Source organism: Mollisia scopiformis (genome assembly GCF_001500285.1).
Source record: "Mollisia scopiformis unplaced genomic scaffold LY89scaffold_7, whole genome shotgun sequence".
NCBI classification, from domain to species: domain Eukaryota; kingdom Fungi; phylum Ascomycota; class Leotiomycetes; order Helotiales; family Mollisiaceae; genus Mollisia; species Mollisia scopiformis.
The window spans coordinates 630,656-643,449 of NW_017263587.1; the positions used below are offsets into that span (position 1 = coordinate 630,656).

The following is a 12,794-nucleotide window of genomic DNA, read 5'->3' on the forward strand; positions in this document are numbered from 1 at the left end:
TATAACAGATCGTATATGCAAAGTTCATCGTGGGATGGAGGAAGGTCAGCCCAAAGCGAAATATGGTCAACTTTGACCCACACCTCGCATTAAGGTAGTGCAATTAAGTGATCGACAATGAAAGAATAGACTGGTAATATCATTCAAATAGCAGAGCAGTATTGAAAGGTATCTGATCGTGGTCGCTGTCAATGTGAGGCTTTCATCCTGTTGTATGGAGGTTGGTAAAGTTACGTTGTGAAGTTGAACGCTAAACTACGGCTCTGGTAGCCTGAGGCACCACTGCAGAAAAATTCGCTTACACCAATCTACACACAAAGACTTTACAGAATCGGAAACTGCGACCAACGAATCTTCAACAACTTCATCGACAACACCGTCAAGATGGGTCGAGGTAAGCATTTGGAGTCCCCTGTTCGAGACTTACATTACTGACTGCCATATCGTGATTCGCAATCAAAGGCGAGTGGTTCCCGTTCTCTGATACTAATGGTGGTATGCTGACTTCTGTACAGAAAAGGTGTACGTGCAAATCTCGAAGCCCTCAAAGCTCATGAAAGATGAGCGAGGATCCATTGCTGACTACCATAGCGTGGAAGTATATTTACTTCTCACACCCGGTATGTGATCCTTTGATCTTTTCGAGATCGTGGCGGCTTCGAAACTCCCTTTGGTGGAATGGCTTCAAAATCGGCTAACATTTCTATAGACTCCGCCAAGGCGTTGCCCAATTCCGTACCCTCGATTTCGCCGAATCCAAGGTCGGTCCATATTATGTTCTTCGAAGCAAATGGCTCTTTGTTGGAAATGTCGCCCTGGACGAAACTTTTGGAATAATTATATACAGCATGTCAGGAAGAAGATGGCTGATTCTTTTCACTGTCTAGGGATACATTCGAGGTGTCGTCAAGGAGATTATTCATGATCCAGGTCGTGGAGCCCCTCTTGCGAAGGTTGTCTTCCGTGATCCATACCGATTCAAGCTTCACACCGAACTCTTCATCGCCAACGAGGGCATGTACACTGGTCAATTCATCTATGCCGGAAAGAACGCCGCTCTGACTGTCGGAAATGTCCTTCCCCTCGCCTCCGTCCCCGAAGGAACCGTCGTCTCGAACGTTGAGGAGAAGCCAGGAGATCGTGGTGCTTTGGGCCGAACCTCTGGCAACTATGTTACCGTCATTGGACACAACCCTGAGGATGGCAAGACCCGTGTCAAGCTCCCATCTGGCGCAAAGAAGGTCATCAAGAGCAGTGCCCGTGGTATGATTGGTATTGTTGCTGGTGGTGGAAGAACCGATAAGCCCATGTTGAGTACGTTTTACCTGGAATGAGGTTTCAACATAGAAGTGCTGACATTTTATACAGAGGCATCCCGTGCTAAGCACAAGTTCGCTGTTAAGCGTAACTCTTGGCCCAAGACTCGTGGTGTTGCCATGAACCCCGTCGACCATCCTCACGGTGTATGTATATTCAATTCTGCGAGGACAATTGAAATGCTGATAAAATCTAGGGTGGTAACCATCAACATATCGGTAAGGCTTCTACGATCTCGAGATACGCTGCACAAGGTCAAAAGGCGGGTCTCATTGCTGCTCGGAGAACTGGTCTGTTGCGTGGTACTCAAAAGACAAAGGACTAAATTGCGTCTTGATCGGGATTGGCTTTTCATTGCTTCGGGTTATGCTGGCTTCGCATTCTATGTACCTTCGGAAGGAGCATTACGGGGATGAATGAAAAAAAAACACATTGCACTGATTTGAGATTCAACCGACTGACGTGACTATGGTATAATCGCAAAGACGTGTGGCCTGACAACTTGAAGAGTGAACTCCCTCAATCAAGTAGGACTCTTGAAACTTCCATAGCATAAAATTCACTTCTTAAATCTCGCAAAAAAGTTGTACCATGTCACTATTTGTAAGAGCCGTTGTTCGCAAGCCTACTGTGCCTGCCCGTTTGAGTTCAAGCTTGCTACATAAAACCCCGCCAAAACATCGAATTCTCACCGACCCCTCCATCGCCGAACCTCACTCCCCACTCCACCACAACTTCCACACAACGCAACACAAAATGGCGCCTTCTAAGGAATATGCACTCCTCTGCCTAGAGAACCCTTTACTTGGTAAATAAACCAAAAAATCCTCCATTGGAAGCACATCCGAATCCAGTAATGAGCAGCTCGGGAGTTTTACCTTCACCTGTTGGTCAATCATTCAAGACAAAGCTGACAACTTTTCACTGCCAGATATCCAAGCTCAAGGCAATACTGCTCTCCTCGAGAAGTATGGCCTCAAGCCCAACGATGCCATCCTCGCGGAAGAAAAGCACAAGGGCATTTACGAAGACCTCCTAAACAACTACTCTGCAAAGTTAATCGCCGGAGGTGGAGCCCAAAACACTGCTCGAGGCGCCCAATACATGCTCCCACCAAACTCAGTTGTATACCTCGGTGGCGTCGGTGACGACAAGTACGCTGCCATCCTCCACGATGCCGTCAAGACTGCTGGTCTCCGCGTCGAGTACCGAGTTGATAAGACGCAGCCAACTGGTCGATGTGGTGTCGTTATCACGGATCACAATCGTTCTATGTGCACCGATCTTGGAGCTGCGAACCACTATGATCTCGACCACTTGAAGAGTCCTGAGGTATGGAAGCTGGTCGAGGGAGCTACGCACTACTTCGTCGGTGGTTACCATTTGACCGTCTGCCCACCTGCCATCATGGCTCTTGCTGAGGAAGCTGCCAAGAACGACAAGGCATTCGTCTTTTCGCTCTCTGCACCATTCATTCCCCAATTCTTCAAGGATCCTCTTGATGCTACGGCTCCGTACTGGGACTATGTTATCGGGAATGAGACTGAGGCGTTGTCTTATGCTGAGAATCACGGCTTGGAGACCAAGGACATTAAGGAGATTGCTAAGGCTTTGGCTTCGCTCCCCAAGAAGAATACGAAGCGAGAGAGAGTTGCAATCATCACTCAGGGTACCGAGCCAACGATTGTCAGTGTTGGTGGAGAGGATGTTCAAGAGTTCAAGGTTCATGCTATTGATAGCAAGTTAATTAACGACACCACTGGTGCCGGTGATGCTTTTGCTGCTGGTTTCACTGCTGGATTGGTTGCCGGCGAGAGCCTCGCTCAATGCATTGACCAAGGTCAATGGTTGGCTAAGCTCAGTATCCAGGAATTGGGTCCTTCGTAAGTTTTTCTTTCTTTTTCCATCACAGTTATCACGGTCACATGCTATGGAAGTAAGTGAGATAGTAAGTGAGATGTAAGAGTTACGATTGCTGTTTATGGACAAAGAGCTAAGCCGCAAATTACCACTCAATTTTTACTCCCCTCCACCTCGACCAAAATACAAGCAAGCTAACGAGAAACCCCATCTTTGCAGATTCCCATTCCCCAAGCAGACCTACAAGCCCACGAACCTGTAGATTGCCCATTCCCTTCATGCATCAAAAGATTTTAGACGGCGTTCAGGAGAGGAAAAGGTTTCAACAACGGAAGCGTCTAAAATCTGGATGATTTTGCTCCCATACGATGAGATGACCCATATGATCCTCCACGATCATTTGCATAGAATAGCATGGCTTTAGAAATTGAAAAGTCCTTCGCCCGTGAGGACATTCGCCTCTGCATTGACGTTTTACTGATGGTTTTTGAGTGATGTTGACTTCTGTGATGACCATAGCGTTTGCCTTCAACAACTTAAAATGTCCCTGAAATGAGAAACATTTTGAGTGTGACTTGGAAATCGCTATTATCGACAAGGAATTTTATCTTCAAAGAGTTTGAAGGTTCGGACCCTGATGATAATGAATGGCCAGACCGGAGTCTAACACATGAAGCCAAGATAAGAATAGTGACGGAGACGACATATAGTTGTACAGGAAACTCCATTCATGGCAGAGCCTCAACCACCTTGTCCACCAGGAGGAGTTTGGAAGTTTTGGGTCCAACCTGACTGACCGCCATTCGCAAGCGAGCTTCGAAGCATGAGGTCTGTGTCGAAATCGCTAGCACCACCGTAGATTGTCGAATTTCCATTACCAGTAGGGAAACTATTGCCTGTCAAGGAGCCTCCATTTAGGCGATTATAGGTCTGTGGAGTGTTACCATACATACTGCTAGAATCAGCGAACGCAGAGGAGTAAGACATGTACGGCTGGTTAAGAGACTCTTGAAGGATTTCGTTGACAGGTTGCTGGAAAGAGCCGGACACTGGTCTTGAAGAATTTCGTCCCCAATAGCCAGAGCCAGTCTTGAATGTAGAATAGCCAGTCATCTGTTCTAGGGTTGCAGCAGCAGAAAGTCGATTCTCCTTGGTAGAAAGCGACAGTGGCGAGAGCTGGCGAGCACTGGTGGGCCGGTTGGGACTCGTAGCTTGAAGCTCGTGCGCTTGTGGTGCAAAGGCCGAATTGTACAATCCCGTCAAACTGGGTAGCATCTTTGGGGTACTTTGAAGTCGAGTTGAATAGCCATGAGGATTGATAGAGGCGAAGACATCTTGAGCTGTACCGCTGTGCATTCCGTACGAGGTTTCATTGTAAGCAGAGGCATGGGAAGTTGGTTCGGTAAGATCATCTACCCATCTCTGGGCATTATTCATACTGTCAGCTGCCGAGGTACTCTCTTCTTGATCAGCATCATAGTCGTTGTTGCTAGATTTTTGTTTAGAAGAGGAACCGTTTGTTCGTGCTGAGCCAAAGGTGGATGCAGGTCCTTCTGGATGTTGTGGGCTAGTCATAGTGCGAGGGCTAGTAAGGGTCGTGGTATCGGCGTTATAAGTGAAAACGTGATGTCCGTTTAAAGCCTTCAAACGGAGAGGGAATTCGTCCTTCGATTCCATGGTGGCAGCTGTAAGCAGGATATCGCGGATCCGAGCTTGCATCTCAATGTTGGGATGGTAACGCTCTACTCCGGGGTCTGTAGAACGTACCTTGGGTACACCATCCATATCCGTGAAGAGATCACACTCTGGGGGAACGGCAGGGTTGCGGAGTGGTTCGAAGCCAACAGTGATCTCATCCTCTTCGAGAAGATAGTGGACTGTAGGCAACTCTCCAACAGCAGGGAAGAAGTTCACCAACTTTGTGAGAACCATAGCATACATGTTCCACATCTCCTTGGCGTGCAAATTCACATCTGGGTTGAAGACATGTGCAAGGATAACTGCTTCTCCAGCGAGCCATGTGTTATATTGGCGAAGAGCAGGTAAGATTCGACGGGCAACGGCAGTGATATTTCCGTGTGGCTTGGTGGCCTTTGGCTCGGTTGCCTCCTTGGGGAGTTCTTCTCCATTGAGGTCCTGCTCCAACTCTGGCGAGAGAACTTGAAGTAGCACGAGGATCATTCTGACATTGAATTCAAGACAGAAGTAGTAAGACTTCAGATCCAAACTAGACTCCTGGGATTGTTCTTGAATAATGTCAGCGTTGCGTGCAATTTGTGTCCAGGATGACTTACCAGAGACTTTCTGTCCAGCAAATGCTTGGGCAGCTATGCTGACAATAACGATCTTTTCGAGGACATCTGGGAATGATTGTTCTCTGAGAAGTAATGCCAGTCGAGATAGAACTTCCTGTTCAAGTTCTTCCCGCAAAGAGAACTCTTGTCCTTCATGAAATCTAGCCTGAAGAAGAACGAACCACGAAATCAGAGTTGACAGACTGTCGGTCTTGCCATGAGGACGATTATGCTTCCAGGCACTAATGACCTTCTTGAATTCAATGCCTAGATTACCTCTAGCAAGAGGGTGTGCCTCCTTAACGGCAATAGCTCGGAATAGATGATAGACAGCGTTCAAATGGTTTCCATCAGCAAGAGCAATAACAGCCATCTGGTTGTGGGCGCTGCCTTTGTCGGGGCAGAGATCATTGGCTAAGGTGTAATAACCCATGGCTGCCTCCCAGCTGCGGTCCTTGACCCTAACTTGATTGCGATAACGAGACAAGTCACCCAAGCGCAAGAGAGAGGAGTGACACGATGTCTCGATCAGTTCCTTCAACTTAGGTGTAACACGGACACGTTCGTCGGCCGTCAGGGTTTCCAGAGAGAGGCGGTGGGCAATTCGACGGAGACCGTCCATGGCTGAGAAGTGGGATGCGAGTCGCTGAATATAACCTTTGTAGAAGAATTGACTGGTCTTGATGAAGTCCACATAGTGTTTCTCCACATTGCGCTTTTCAACCGAATGTTGCTTCTTATTTGGCTTGCGGAGACCTTCCAGCATCGTGCGGTAACGGCTATTGATCAAGACATGGGCATCCCAGAGTCTTTGTTCGACCTTAACGGAGACAGCATGTTTGAAATCGAGGAAGATCACGGCTTCGCATGCAATACGGAACCTGGGAATATTAGACGCGCGCAGATGCCTAATCATGTCCGACTTACTCTCGAATGAGGTGCTCGATATCATTGTAAGAAGGGTACTCTTCCTTGTTCTTGAGCAGCTTCTGCAAGTTTGTCTCTACTTTTTGCGCATACCTGGTGAGATTGTTAGATCGGCGCACTCCAGGATTTTGACAGAGGGGAACGAACTTCCATCTTTCCTCGACAGGGGATACCATTGCGACAGCGGCAGTATTTCCTGCAGAATCTCGACCCCACGGTCGATGGCCTTGTTAAATGAGGACGAGTTGTGCGCCGAGTATGGTCCGCAGCGAATCTGGCGGGGTGGTGAATCGATCCATAGAGGAATTGTTTCTACGTCGAGCTTAAATATAGACAAAGGACGCTAACGATCTGAAGTTCGATTTCAGTTACCAGAGTTCGAAGCGAAGGACCAACAAAGGACTTCGCTGAAGAATACGGATGGGAACACTTTGCGATGGTTGCAGAGGGACGAAAGGCAGGGCCAGGCCACGATGTGTGAGCGGCGATGATGGACGGATCGTCAAAATGACTTGATCCCTGCGGAGGCTTGGCATAGTGCATCCCACAAGGCTGCTTCGTAGCCTTCCCTCTTCTTCAACCTTGCACTTATATCGCCATCAAACCAAACAAAATCACCAACGACCAAGGGCACACCGCAACACTAGTAAATCCTGCGCATTGTCTCACGCAGATACTACGAGATACGCGCTTGTCGTTGATATATTAACAGGTTAGGCTACAGAAAACTTTTCTAACAAGTACTACCCCGGGTTGAGCAGCACAAAGATGGCTAAACGCACAAGAGAAGACTTTGAGCCTTCATCTCCAGAATCAGGAACTACAGAAGAATTAGGCGCTCCAGTCCGCTTAGTTGTACACCCGACTCTCCTCGATACACCAGCACCAGCAGCAAAACTCCTTCATCTAGGCGGTGAAGCTGTCCAGCCCACGAACAAAATGAAGTGCTCCCTCCCACCACATCGTGGCACCATTACCTTTGCTTCCTATGAGGAGTACGATGTTCATTATGCGAAGACCCATGTCAATCGGTGTCTGGAGTGTAGGAAGAATTTTCCAACCGAGCATTTTCTGAACCTACATATTGAGGAGAACCATGATTCGTTGATCAGTGTGAGAAGGGAGAGAGGAGAGAGGACTGTAAGTACATTCAAACCAGCCAGAAGTGCGAATGCTAACTCCTTCATGTAGTATTCATGCTTTGTTGAGGATTGCGATAGGAAATGCTCCACTCCCCAGAAGAGACGCATGCATCTCATCGATAAACACATGTTCCCCAAGGACTATGATTTCTTTGTGGTCAACGATGGTATTGACAGGCGAAGCTCAATGCTACGAACTGGAAAGCACCGAAGAAGAAGTTCGGCTGCTCACCATATGACAGAGATCGAGGACCGGACAAGGAGACGCAACTCTACTCGGGACTCGACCAATGCAACAAAGGAAGTCGAAGAGACCAAGGACGACGTGGATACTGAAGAGAGTCCCGAGACGAGTACTATCATGACTCCACCAAGCTCCAAAGGAGATGCAGATATGGACGTACTTTCTGGCGCAATGTCCTCACTGACATTTGTCCCTCCGAGCGTCAGGTTTGGTCGAGGAAATAAAGGGAAGGCCTTCAGCAGGAGCTGATATGAAATTACGACTAATGATGGTAATGATATACACTTACGAGCGAACTCGAGAGCATTTGAACCATTTGAATTGAATGCTGCAAATCCATGCAAATTCATTGGGTATCTGTCTCCAAACCATCTATGAAACTCCTAACTCCGAGCCATCTTTCGTATGTACAACCTCGATTTTGTTTATTTTATTCACATTCCCCCACTCAGAAAATGCCCATTCGTGCTCCCCAGCCGTTGTCCTTGGGGTTAATTATGATCTGGTAAGGGAAGGGGTTGGAATCGATAGTGGTGATTGGCGGGATATGGTCCTTATGAGTGTTTACCGTGGTGACAATCCTCATGGCTGCTTTGAGCAGCATAGCCTCCATTGCTTTCCTTACCTTGGCTCGTTCTGCACAACCAATATATCAGTATTTTGTACCGCAAAAATGCCTCAATATACATACCGCTTTCTGTCCGTGGAGTGGCCAGTGTGATATTTAATGTCCACTGCTCCCAGCATATCTCTTCTTCACCCTTCGTAAACCATGCCTTTCTCCTCTTCTTCTCGAAGAACTGCACTGCCATAAGACCCCTCACTCCTGTACTCCGCATCCCCATATCCGAACTCGTGTCCAGCTGCCGGACCAGCGCAGCTGTTCGTTGATCGATCATAGTCTCCAGCTCCGGCTCCTCTACAAATGGTAAGCAGAGATCTAGTACATCTCTCGTCTTAGGTCGTATCGAAGGGAAGAATCTATGGAAGAATATCGTGTGCAGAATGCCTTTTGCACACTCGTCAGCTCAGAGCTCACTCGACGCATCTCCTCCCCGCCCCCTTTCAAACTGCAGAGAACCCGGAGGATAAATTACCTCTCATAACATCCTTCAAGCTGGACGGATCCGCATACACCTCGATGATGTACTCTGGTGGTCGGCGCTGCTCCATCGCCATGTGTAATTCTCTCGCATTAATTCGTCGAAGTGATGCGTGGTTGAAGTGCTGAGGAATAGCTTTGTGCGTCGATGGAGGGGTAGATTTCATGCATGTGTTTTCAAAGGTGTCTTATCGGTGGTCCACTTTCGCCACCATTCATTGTCCTTGTTCGTTTGGTCGGCTTTCCCCAGCCACATCATCGGCCGAGGTCTTCTAGGGGCTGAGCATTGGCAGAGCCTCGTACAACTTTCCTCAACACTGCTTCCCTGAATCGTGTTATTCGCGATCCTTTGGCATTCTTACATGCGGCATGTTGTTGGGGATCTATTAATACGGTAGCCATGATTGCCTCCACGAGGAGATTCCTGAAGAGGAACAGGACTCCTATTGCCATTGGGTTTGGAGTGGTAGGTGCTGGCTATGTTGCTACGCAATATGTGTTGGGCAAGATCTCGAGCGCACGGGAGGGCATGAGCAGAGATCGCATTGCTCGAGAAAAGTATAAAAGCATCATTCCTACTTTATAATGCTCATAGCTGATTCGAAATGTCACAGTCTTCGACGGCGATTCGAGCAAAACCAAGAAGATTGCACTTTCACAGTCCTGGCCCTACTCCCAACAGCTACGGATAATATTATGGCGGAGCTGGAAACTGAGAGGATAACTTTCGAATTACAGCAGCAGAAAGCGGCAAAGTTGGCAAGAAATGGAGAAGCTCACCTTTCAGAAATCGGTTCTGCACCACCCAGCGTGACGGATGATGATGGGAGGAGCATGGCTAGCCTGCAAAGTGAGAGCGGAATCCATGCAAGTCAGATGGGTCTTCCTTCAGCATCTGCAGCTGGGGAAGGTCTTCAAGATGGTGGACAGCAAGTTTCAAAAGCCAAGAAGACCAAGCTTCAGTTATGGAACGAGTTAAAGATCAGCTGTATGTCGAACTTTGCAAGCCCAAGACTACTTTACTGATTCGTGTATAGCTATTACTCGGTCTTTTACGCTGATATACACCCTGGCTCTTCTCACGCTCCTGACTCGAATACAATTGAACCTGTTAGGACGGCGAAGCTATCTTTCAAGCGTTGTGTCACTAGCCACTGGAGGAATGGAGCAATCGACGATCAGCTTAGAGAATAATGACGACGACAACCCTGACCAAGCATATGGGAACGATTTCGAGACCAACAGGAAGTACCTTACTTTTAGCTGGTGGCTTCTACATCGAGGGTGGAAAGAGGTCATGCTGAAGGTCGAAGCTGCCGTGAAGGAAGTCTTTGGCAGTTTGAGTATAAGAGACGATATCTCAATGCAACGATTCTCAGAACTTACTCTCGAAGTCCGGAAGAAAGTCGAGGGTGCTACAGAAGAGGAGAGAAAAGAGGGGAAGTGGTTGCAGTATTTGCTACCACCGAGAGAGCAAGAGGCTTTCGTGCTTAAAGAGTCGGGAATGGAAGCAGAAGTAACGCCTACAAGCTTAGTGTCTATATCTTCCTCGAGCATTACTCCTTTGAGACGCTTACTGGACGAAACCTCGGATCTGATCGATTCACCACCATTTTCTCACGTCTTGACGCTATTACTGGATGCTGGGTATTCAACACTGGTCGACCAGAAGATTGCTCAACAAGCATACAAGGTTCCACCAACGTCCGATATCCCAGATCTCAACGCTCCTCGGGTGACAGAAATCGTGGATGTCAAGCCTGTAAAATTACCGATAGTTCTGGCCATCTTGACGAGACAAGCTCATTCCATTGGCAATGGCGTTCCGAATGAGTATCTCCAAGCGATGGAACAAGTACGTGATCTGGAGGCATTTGCTGCAGTCGTGTATTCTAGCAATTGGGAGAGCGAGATTAGTCCTATGGCAGATGAAGGAAGTACAGTCCTAGTACCGAAAGACGAAACGGCCGAAGTTGTCCCAGCGGAAGCAGGACAAGATAGTGTAATAGATGTTGGGACTACGACCACATTTGAAAGTGCTTGGGGGAAAGCGGTGGAGACGGCAGAGAAGGGGAAGGTAGCTTAAGGATATATATGAGCCAGGAGTTCTGGTCTGGGCAGTGGTATGGGTGGAAAGGATGGATATCTGCTCAGGGGTTCATGATGAGACATGTAAGATACCAAGTAATGCCACAAGTGATTATTGAACGTATACCAAATGTTGCTGCTATTGTTGGTGAATCATTGTCCTTAATCTTACTGGAGATCGAGCAATAGCTTCGAGCAAATGTCGAAACTGTTCACATCCATATTGTGATGGAACAGTTGGTTATACATTTTGGATTTTGCCCAATGTCTGAATTGATTCCGGACCTTATGCTTGCTTTGCTTGACTAGAAGCGAGAAGCAAAATACCAGAGACCGACCGACGTAGCTACTCAACATCCCTCGCCAAAAACACGCTACAAGAAGGCTCTCAACCAATTGCAGCCCTCAAACTCTTTGGCATTGTATAAAGTTAAATAAGCAGATCTTTGGTATCATCCTCTGAGACAGCAGCCTTCAGGATAATAGATGCTTGCGACAGTGATCGTGCCTCTCTATATTCTCGTAAGTGCTTGAAATACGAATGACTCAAGAGACAGCGGCCTCCAGGATAATAGATGCTTGCGATTCTATCGTGCTTCTCTATATTCTCGTGTGAATGCCTGAAATACGAATGTCTCAAGATGATCCCCTTTAAACCCCATACTGGCTATGGTGTTGGATAGTCACCTGCGGGTGGCTTGAGTTTTTGCTTCTGATTCCTACGATTTTTTACATTTTTTTTACATTCGAGGCGAGGTCCTTTTTAAGCGAGGTGCGCAGATGTTCTGACACCTTTTCACTTTCGAAGGGTGCTCTCATAGGCAGATCCTAAAACCTTTTTTTACTTAACTCGGCTTCAGACTCTTCAAAAGTCGACTGAGATCTAAATCGGCTCGGGGAATTGAGCTTCTGCTGGTCTAGTTCTACATTGAACTCTTCGCATATTGGTGTCTGCCACACCTGGCTGGTATCTCTTCCAACATGATCATACTTCCATCATTCCTACCAGAGCGCCTGCAATGCACCCGTGAACGCCATAAGATACCATGAATTCCGCTGTGATCCCTCGAGAGGCTTGAGTTTTAACATCTAGGCATTATATTCACAGCCGGCTCAAAGGACCCCTTTCACGAACTGATCCAAAGCAAGTTCGAACAGCTCATTTGCTACACCCTCTCCACCAGGATGCTCCACTGGACTCAATGGATTCTTGACCACTATATACTATCAGCATCTAACCGTAATGCTCCTGTATGCCAATCCTAGACTCACCGAACTCCACATATAGATTCACATAAATCTGATGCAAGACATTCCTCATATTCAACGTCTGTGTATCCGTTAACATCACAAATTTGATGCTTGTAGGCGTCTCGTAGTAATGCAGCTTATATTGGCCCGTCCTGTAGCTAATGAAGCTATCTTCCGGACCTCCCAATTTACGGACCATATTTCGTAACGAAAAGATGGTACCGAATATGAGCTTGGCATCATCTTGTGCAGATAGACGTGTTGATCTTCGAGGAGGGTTGAGTTCGTTGGTAGGAGCCAGTGTTATTGGCGCAGAAGATGTGCTGGAGGTTGAGATTGGTCTCGAAGGAGGGGGACCTGAAGAGATAGGCCGGTCGGGTTGTCGGGCCCAGAGGCGGGAGTATATGCATTCCGCTGTACACAATTAGTTTCCCATTATGTAACCAGTGAAGAATTATATACTATGCCTATCAAAGATGTAGAAACTGTAAACCACCATCCTGAACTTCTGTCTAAACGAGGCTTTCGTAAACTCACAAAAGTTCCGTTCCCCAAAGCGTCGGCAGCAA

General features: G+C 47.5%; 7 protein-coding genes across 7 annotated transcripts; 4 read left to right on the forward strand and 3 right to left on the reverse strand.

The window, feature by feature from the left end:
* Nucleotides 1-384: 384 nt before the first annotated feature.
* On the forward strand, nucleotides 385-1,642 carry LY89DRAFT_695504 (putative 60S ribosomal protein L2; the record flags this gene model as incomplete). Its single annotated transcript, XM_018216766.1, has 7 exons — nucleotides 385-394; nucleotides 516-520; nucleotides 592-620; nucleotides 710-761; nucleotides 888-1,314; nucleotides 1,369-1,463; nucleotides 1,514-1,642. 7 exons carry the CDS (start codon nucleotides 385-387, stop codon nucleotides 1,640-1,642), a joined length of 747 nt encoding a protein of 248 aa, XP_018074218.1.
* A 412-nt stretch (nucleotides 1,643-2,054) lies between these two features.
* Nucleotides 2,055-3,504, forward strand: LY89DRAFT_682702 (Ribokinase-like protein). The gene has a single exon (XM_018214550.1). It carries the CDS (start codon nucleotides 2,422-2,424, stop codon nucleotides 3,202-3,204), a length of 783 nt encoding a protein of 260 aa, XP_018074219.1. The 5' UTR covers nucleotides 2,055-2,421; the 3' UTR covers nucleotides 3,205-3,504.
* Nucleotides 3,505-3,918: 414 nt separating this feature from the next.
* On the reverse strand, nucleotides 3,919-6,574 carry LY89DRAFT_731115 (uncharacterized protein; the record flags this gene model as incomplete). The annotated part of the gene is made up of 4 exons (XM_018219544.1): nucleotides 3,919-5,423; nucleotides 5,472-6,352; nucleotides 6,399-6,491; nucleotides 6,546-6,574. The coding sequence occupies 4 exons, from the start codon at nucleotides 6,572-6,574 to the stop codon at nucleotides 3,919-3,921; spliced, it is 2,508 nt and encodes an 835-aa protein (XP_018074220.1).
* A 592-nt stretch (nucleotides 6,575-7,166) lies between these two features.
* On the forward strand, nucleotides 7,167-8,033 carry LY89DRAFT_580446 (uncharacterized protein; the record flags this gene model as incomplete). Its single annotated transcript, XM_018209060.1, has 2 exons — nucleotides 7,167-7,538; nucleotides 7,590-8,033. 2 exons carry the CDS (start codon nucleotides 7,167-7,169, stop codon nucleotides 8,031-8,033), a joined length of 816 nt encoding a protein of 271 aa, XP_018074221.1.
* Nucleotides 8,034-8,117: 84 nt separating this feature from the next.
* LY89DRAFT_682705 (DUF1649-domain-containing protein) lies at nucleotides 8,118-9,034 on the reverse strand. Its single transcript, XM_018214551.1, has 3 exons — nucleotides 8,882-9,034; nucleotides 8,476-8,793; nucleotides 8,118-8,420 (listed from the first exon to the last, which is right to left on the reverse strand). Exons 1-3 carry the CDS (start codon nucleotides 8,961-8,963, stop codon nucleotides 8,233-8,235), a joined length of 588 nt encoding a protein of 195 aa, XP_018074222.1. The 5' UTR covers nucleotides 8,964-9,034; the 3' UTR covers nucleotides 8,118-8,232.
* On the forward strand, nucleotides 9,028-11,097 carry LY89DRAFT_641207 (Peroxin-3). Its single transcript, XM_018211703.1, has 3 exons — nucleotides 9,028-9,444; nucleotides 9,501-9,874; nucleotides 9,924-11,097. The coding sequence occupies exons 1-3, from the start codon at nucleotides 9,287-9,289 to the stop codon at nucleotides 10,970-10,972; spliced, it is 1,581 nt and encodes a 526-aa protein (XP_018074223.1). The 5' UTR covers nucleotides 9,028-9,286; the 3' UTR covers nucleotides 10,973-11,097.
* A 689-nt stretch (nucleotides 11,098-11,786) lies between these two features.
* LY89DRAFT_682707 (snare-like protein) lies at nucleotides 11,787-12,770 on the reverse strand. The gene is made up of 3 exons (XM_018214552.1): nucleotides 12,688-12,770; nucleotides 12,247-12,639; nucleotides 11,787-12,191 (listed from the first exon to the last, which is right to left on the reverse strand). The coding sequence occupies exons 1-3, from the start codon at nucleotides 12,722-12,724 to the stop codon at nucleotides 12,088-12,090; spliced, it is 534 nt and encodes a 177-aa protein (XP_018074224.1). The 5' UTR covers nucleotides 12,725-12,770; the 3' UTR covers nucleotides 11,787-12,087.
* Between the last annotated feature and the right edge of the window lie 24 nt (nucleotides 12,771-12,794).

Bases quoted from the DNA above. Each gene is read 5' to 3' on its own strand.
- LY89DRAFT_682702 (XM_018214550.1), top strand. From the start codon at position 2,422: ATGCTCCCACCAAACTCAGTTGTATACCTCGGTGGCGTCGGTGACGAC.
- LY89DRAFT_682705 (XM_018214551.1), bottom strand. From the start codon at position 8,963: ATGGCGATGGAGCAGCGCCGACCACCAGAGTACATCATCGAGGTGTAT. The intron at 8,794-8,881 runs GTAATTTATCCT...AGTGTGCAAAAG, and splicing joins CTTGAAGGATGTTATGAGAG to GCATTCTGCACACGATATTC. The intron at 8,421-8,475 runs GTATGTATATTG...TTGGTTGTGCAG, and splicing joins CACTCCACGGACAGAAAGCG to AACGAGCCAAGGTAAGGAAA.
- LY89DRAFT_641207 (XM_018211703.1), top strand. From the start codon at position 9,287: ATGATTGCCTCCACGAGGAGATTCCTGAAGAGGAACAGGACTCCTATT. The intron at 9,445-9,500 runs GTATAAAAGCAT...GAAATGTCACAG, and splicing joins GATCGCATTGCTCGAGAAAA to TCTTCGACGGCGATTCGAGC. The intron at 9,875-9,923 runs GTATGTCGAACT...ATTCGTGTATAG, and splicing joins GAACGAGTTAAAGATCAGCT to CTATTACTCGGTCTTTTACG.
- LY89DRAFT_682707 (XM_018214552.1), bottom strand. From the start codon at position 12,724: ATGGTGGTTTACAGTTTCTACATCTTTGATAGGCATA. The intron at 12,640-12,687 runs GTATATAATTCT...AATTGTGTACAG, and splicing joins CTACATCTTTGATAGGCATA to CGGAATGCATATACTCCCGC. The intron at 12,192-12,246 runs GTGAGTCTAGGA...GATAGTATATAG, and splicing joins GAATCTATATGTGGAGTTCG to TGGTCAAGAATCCATTGAGT.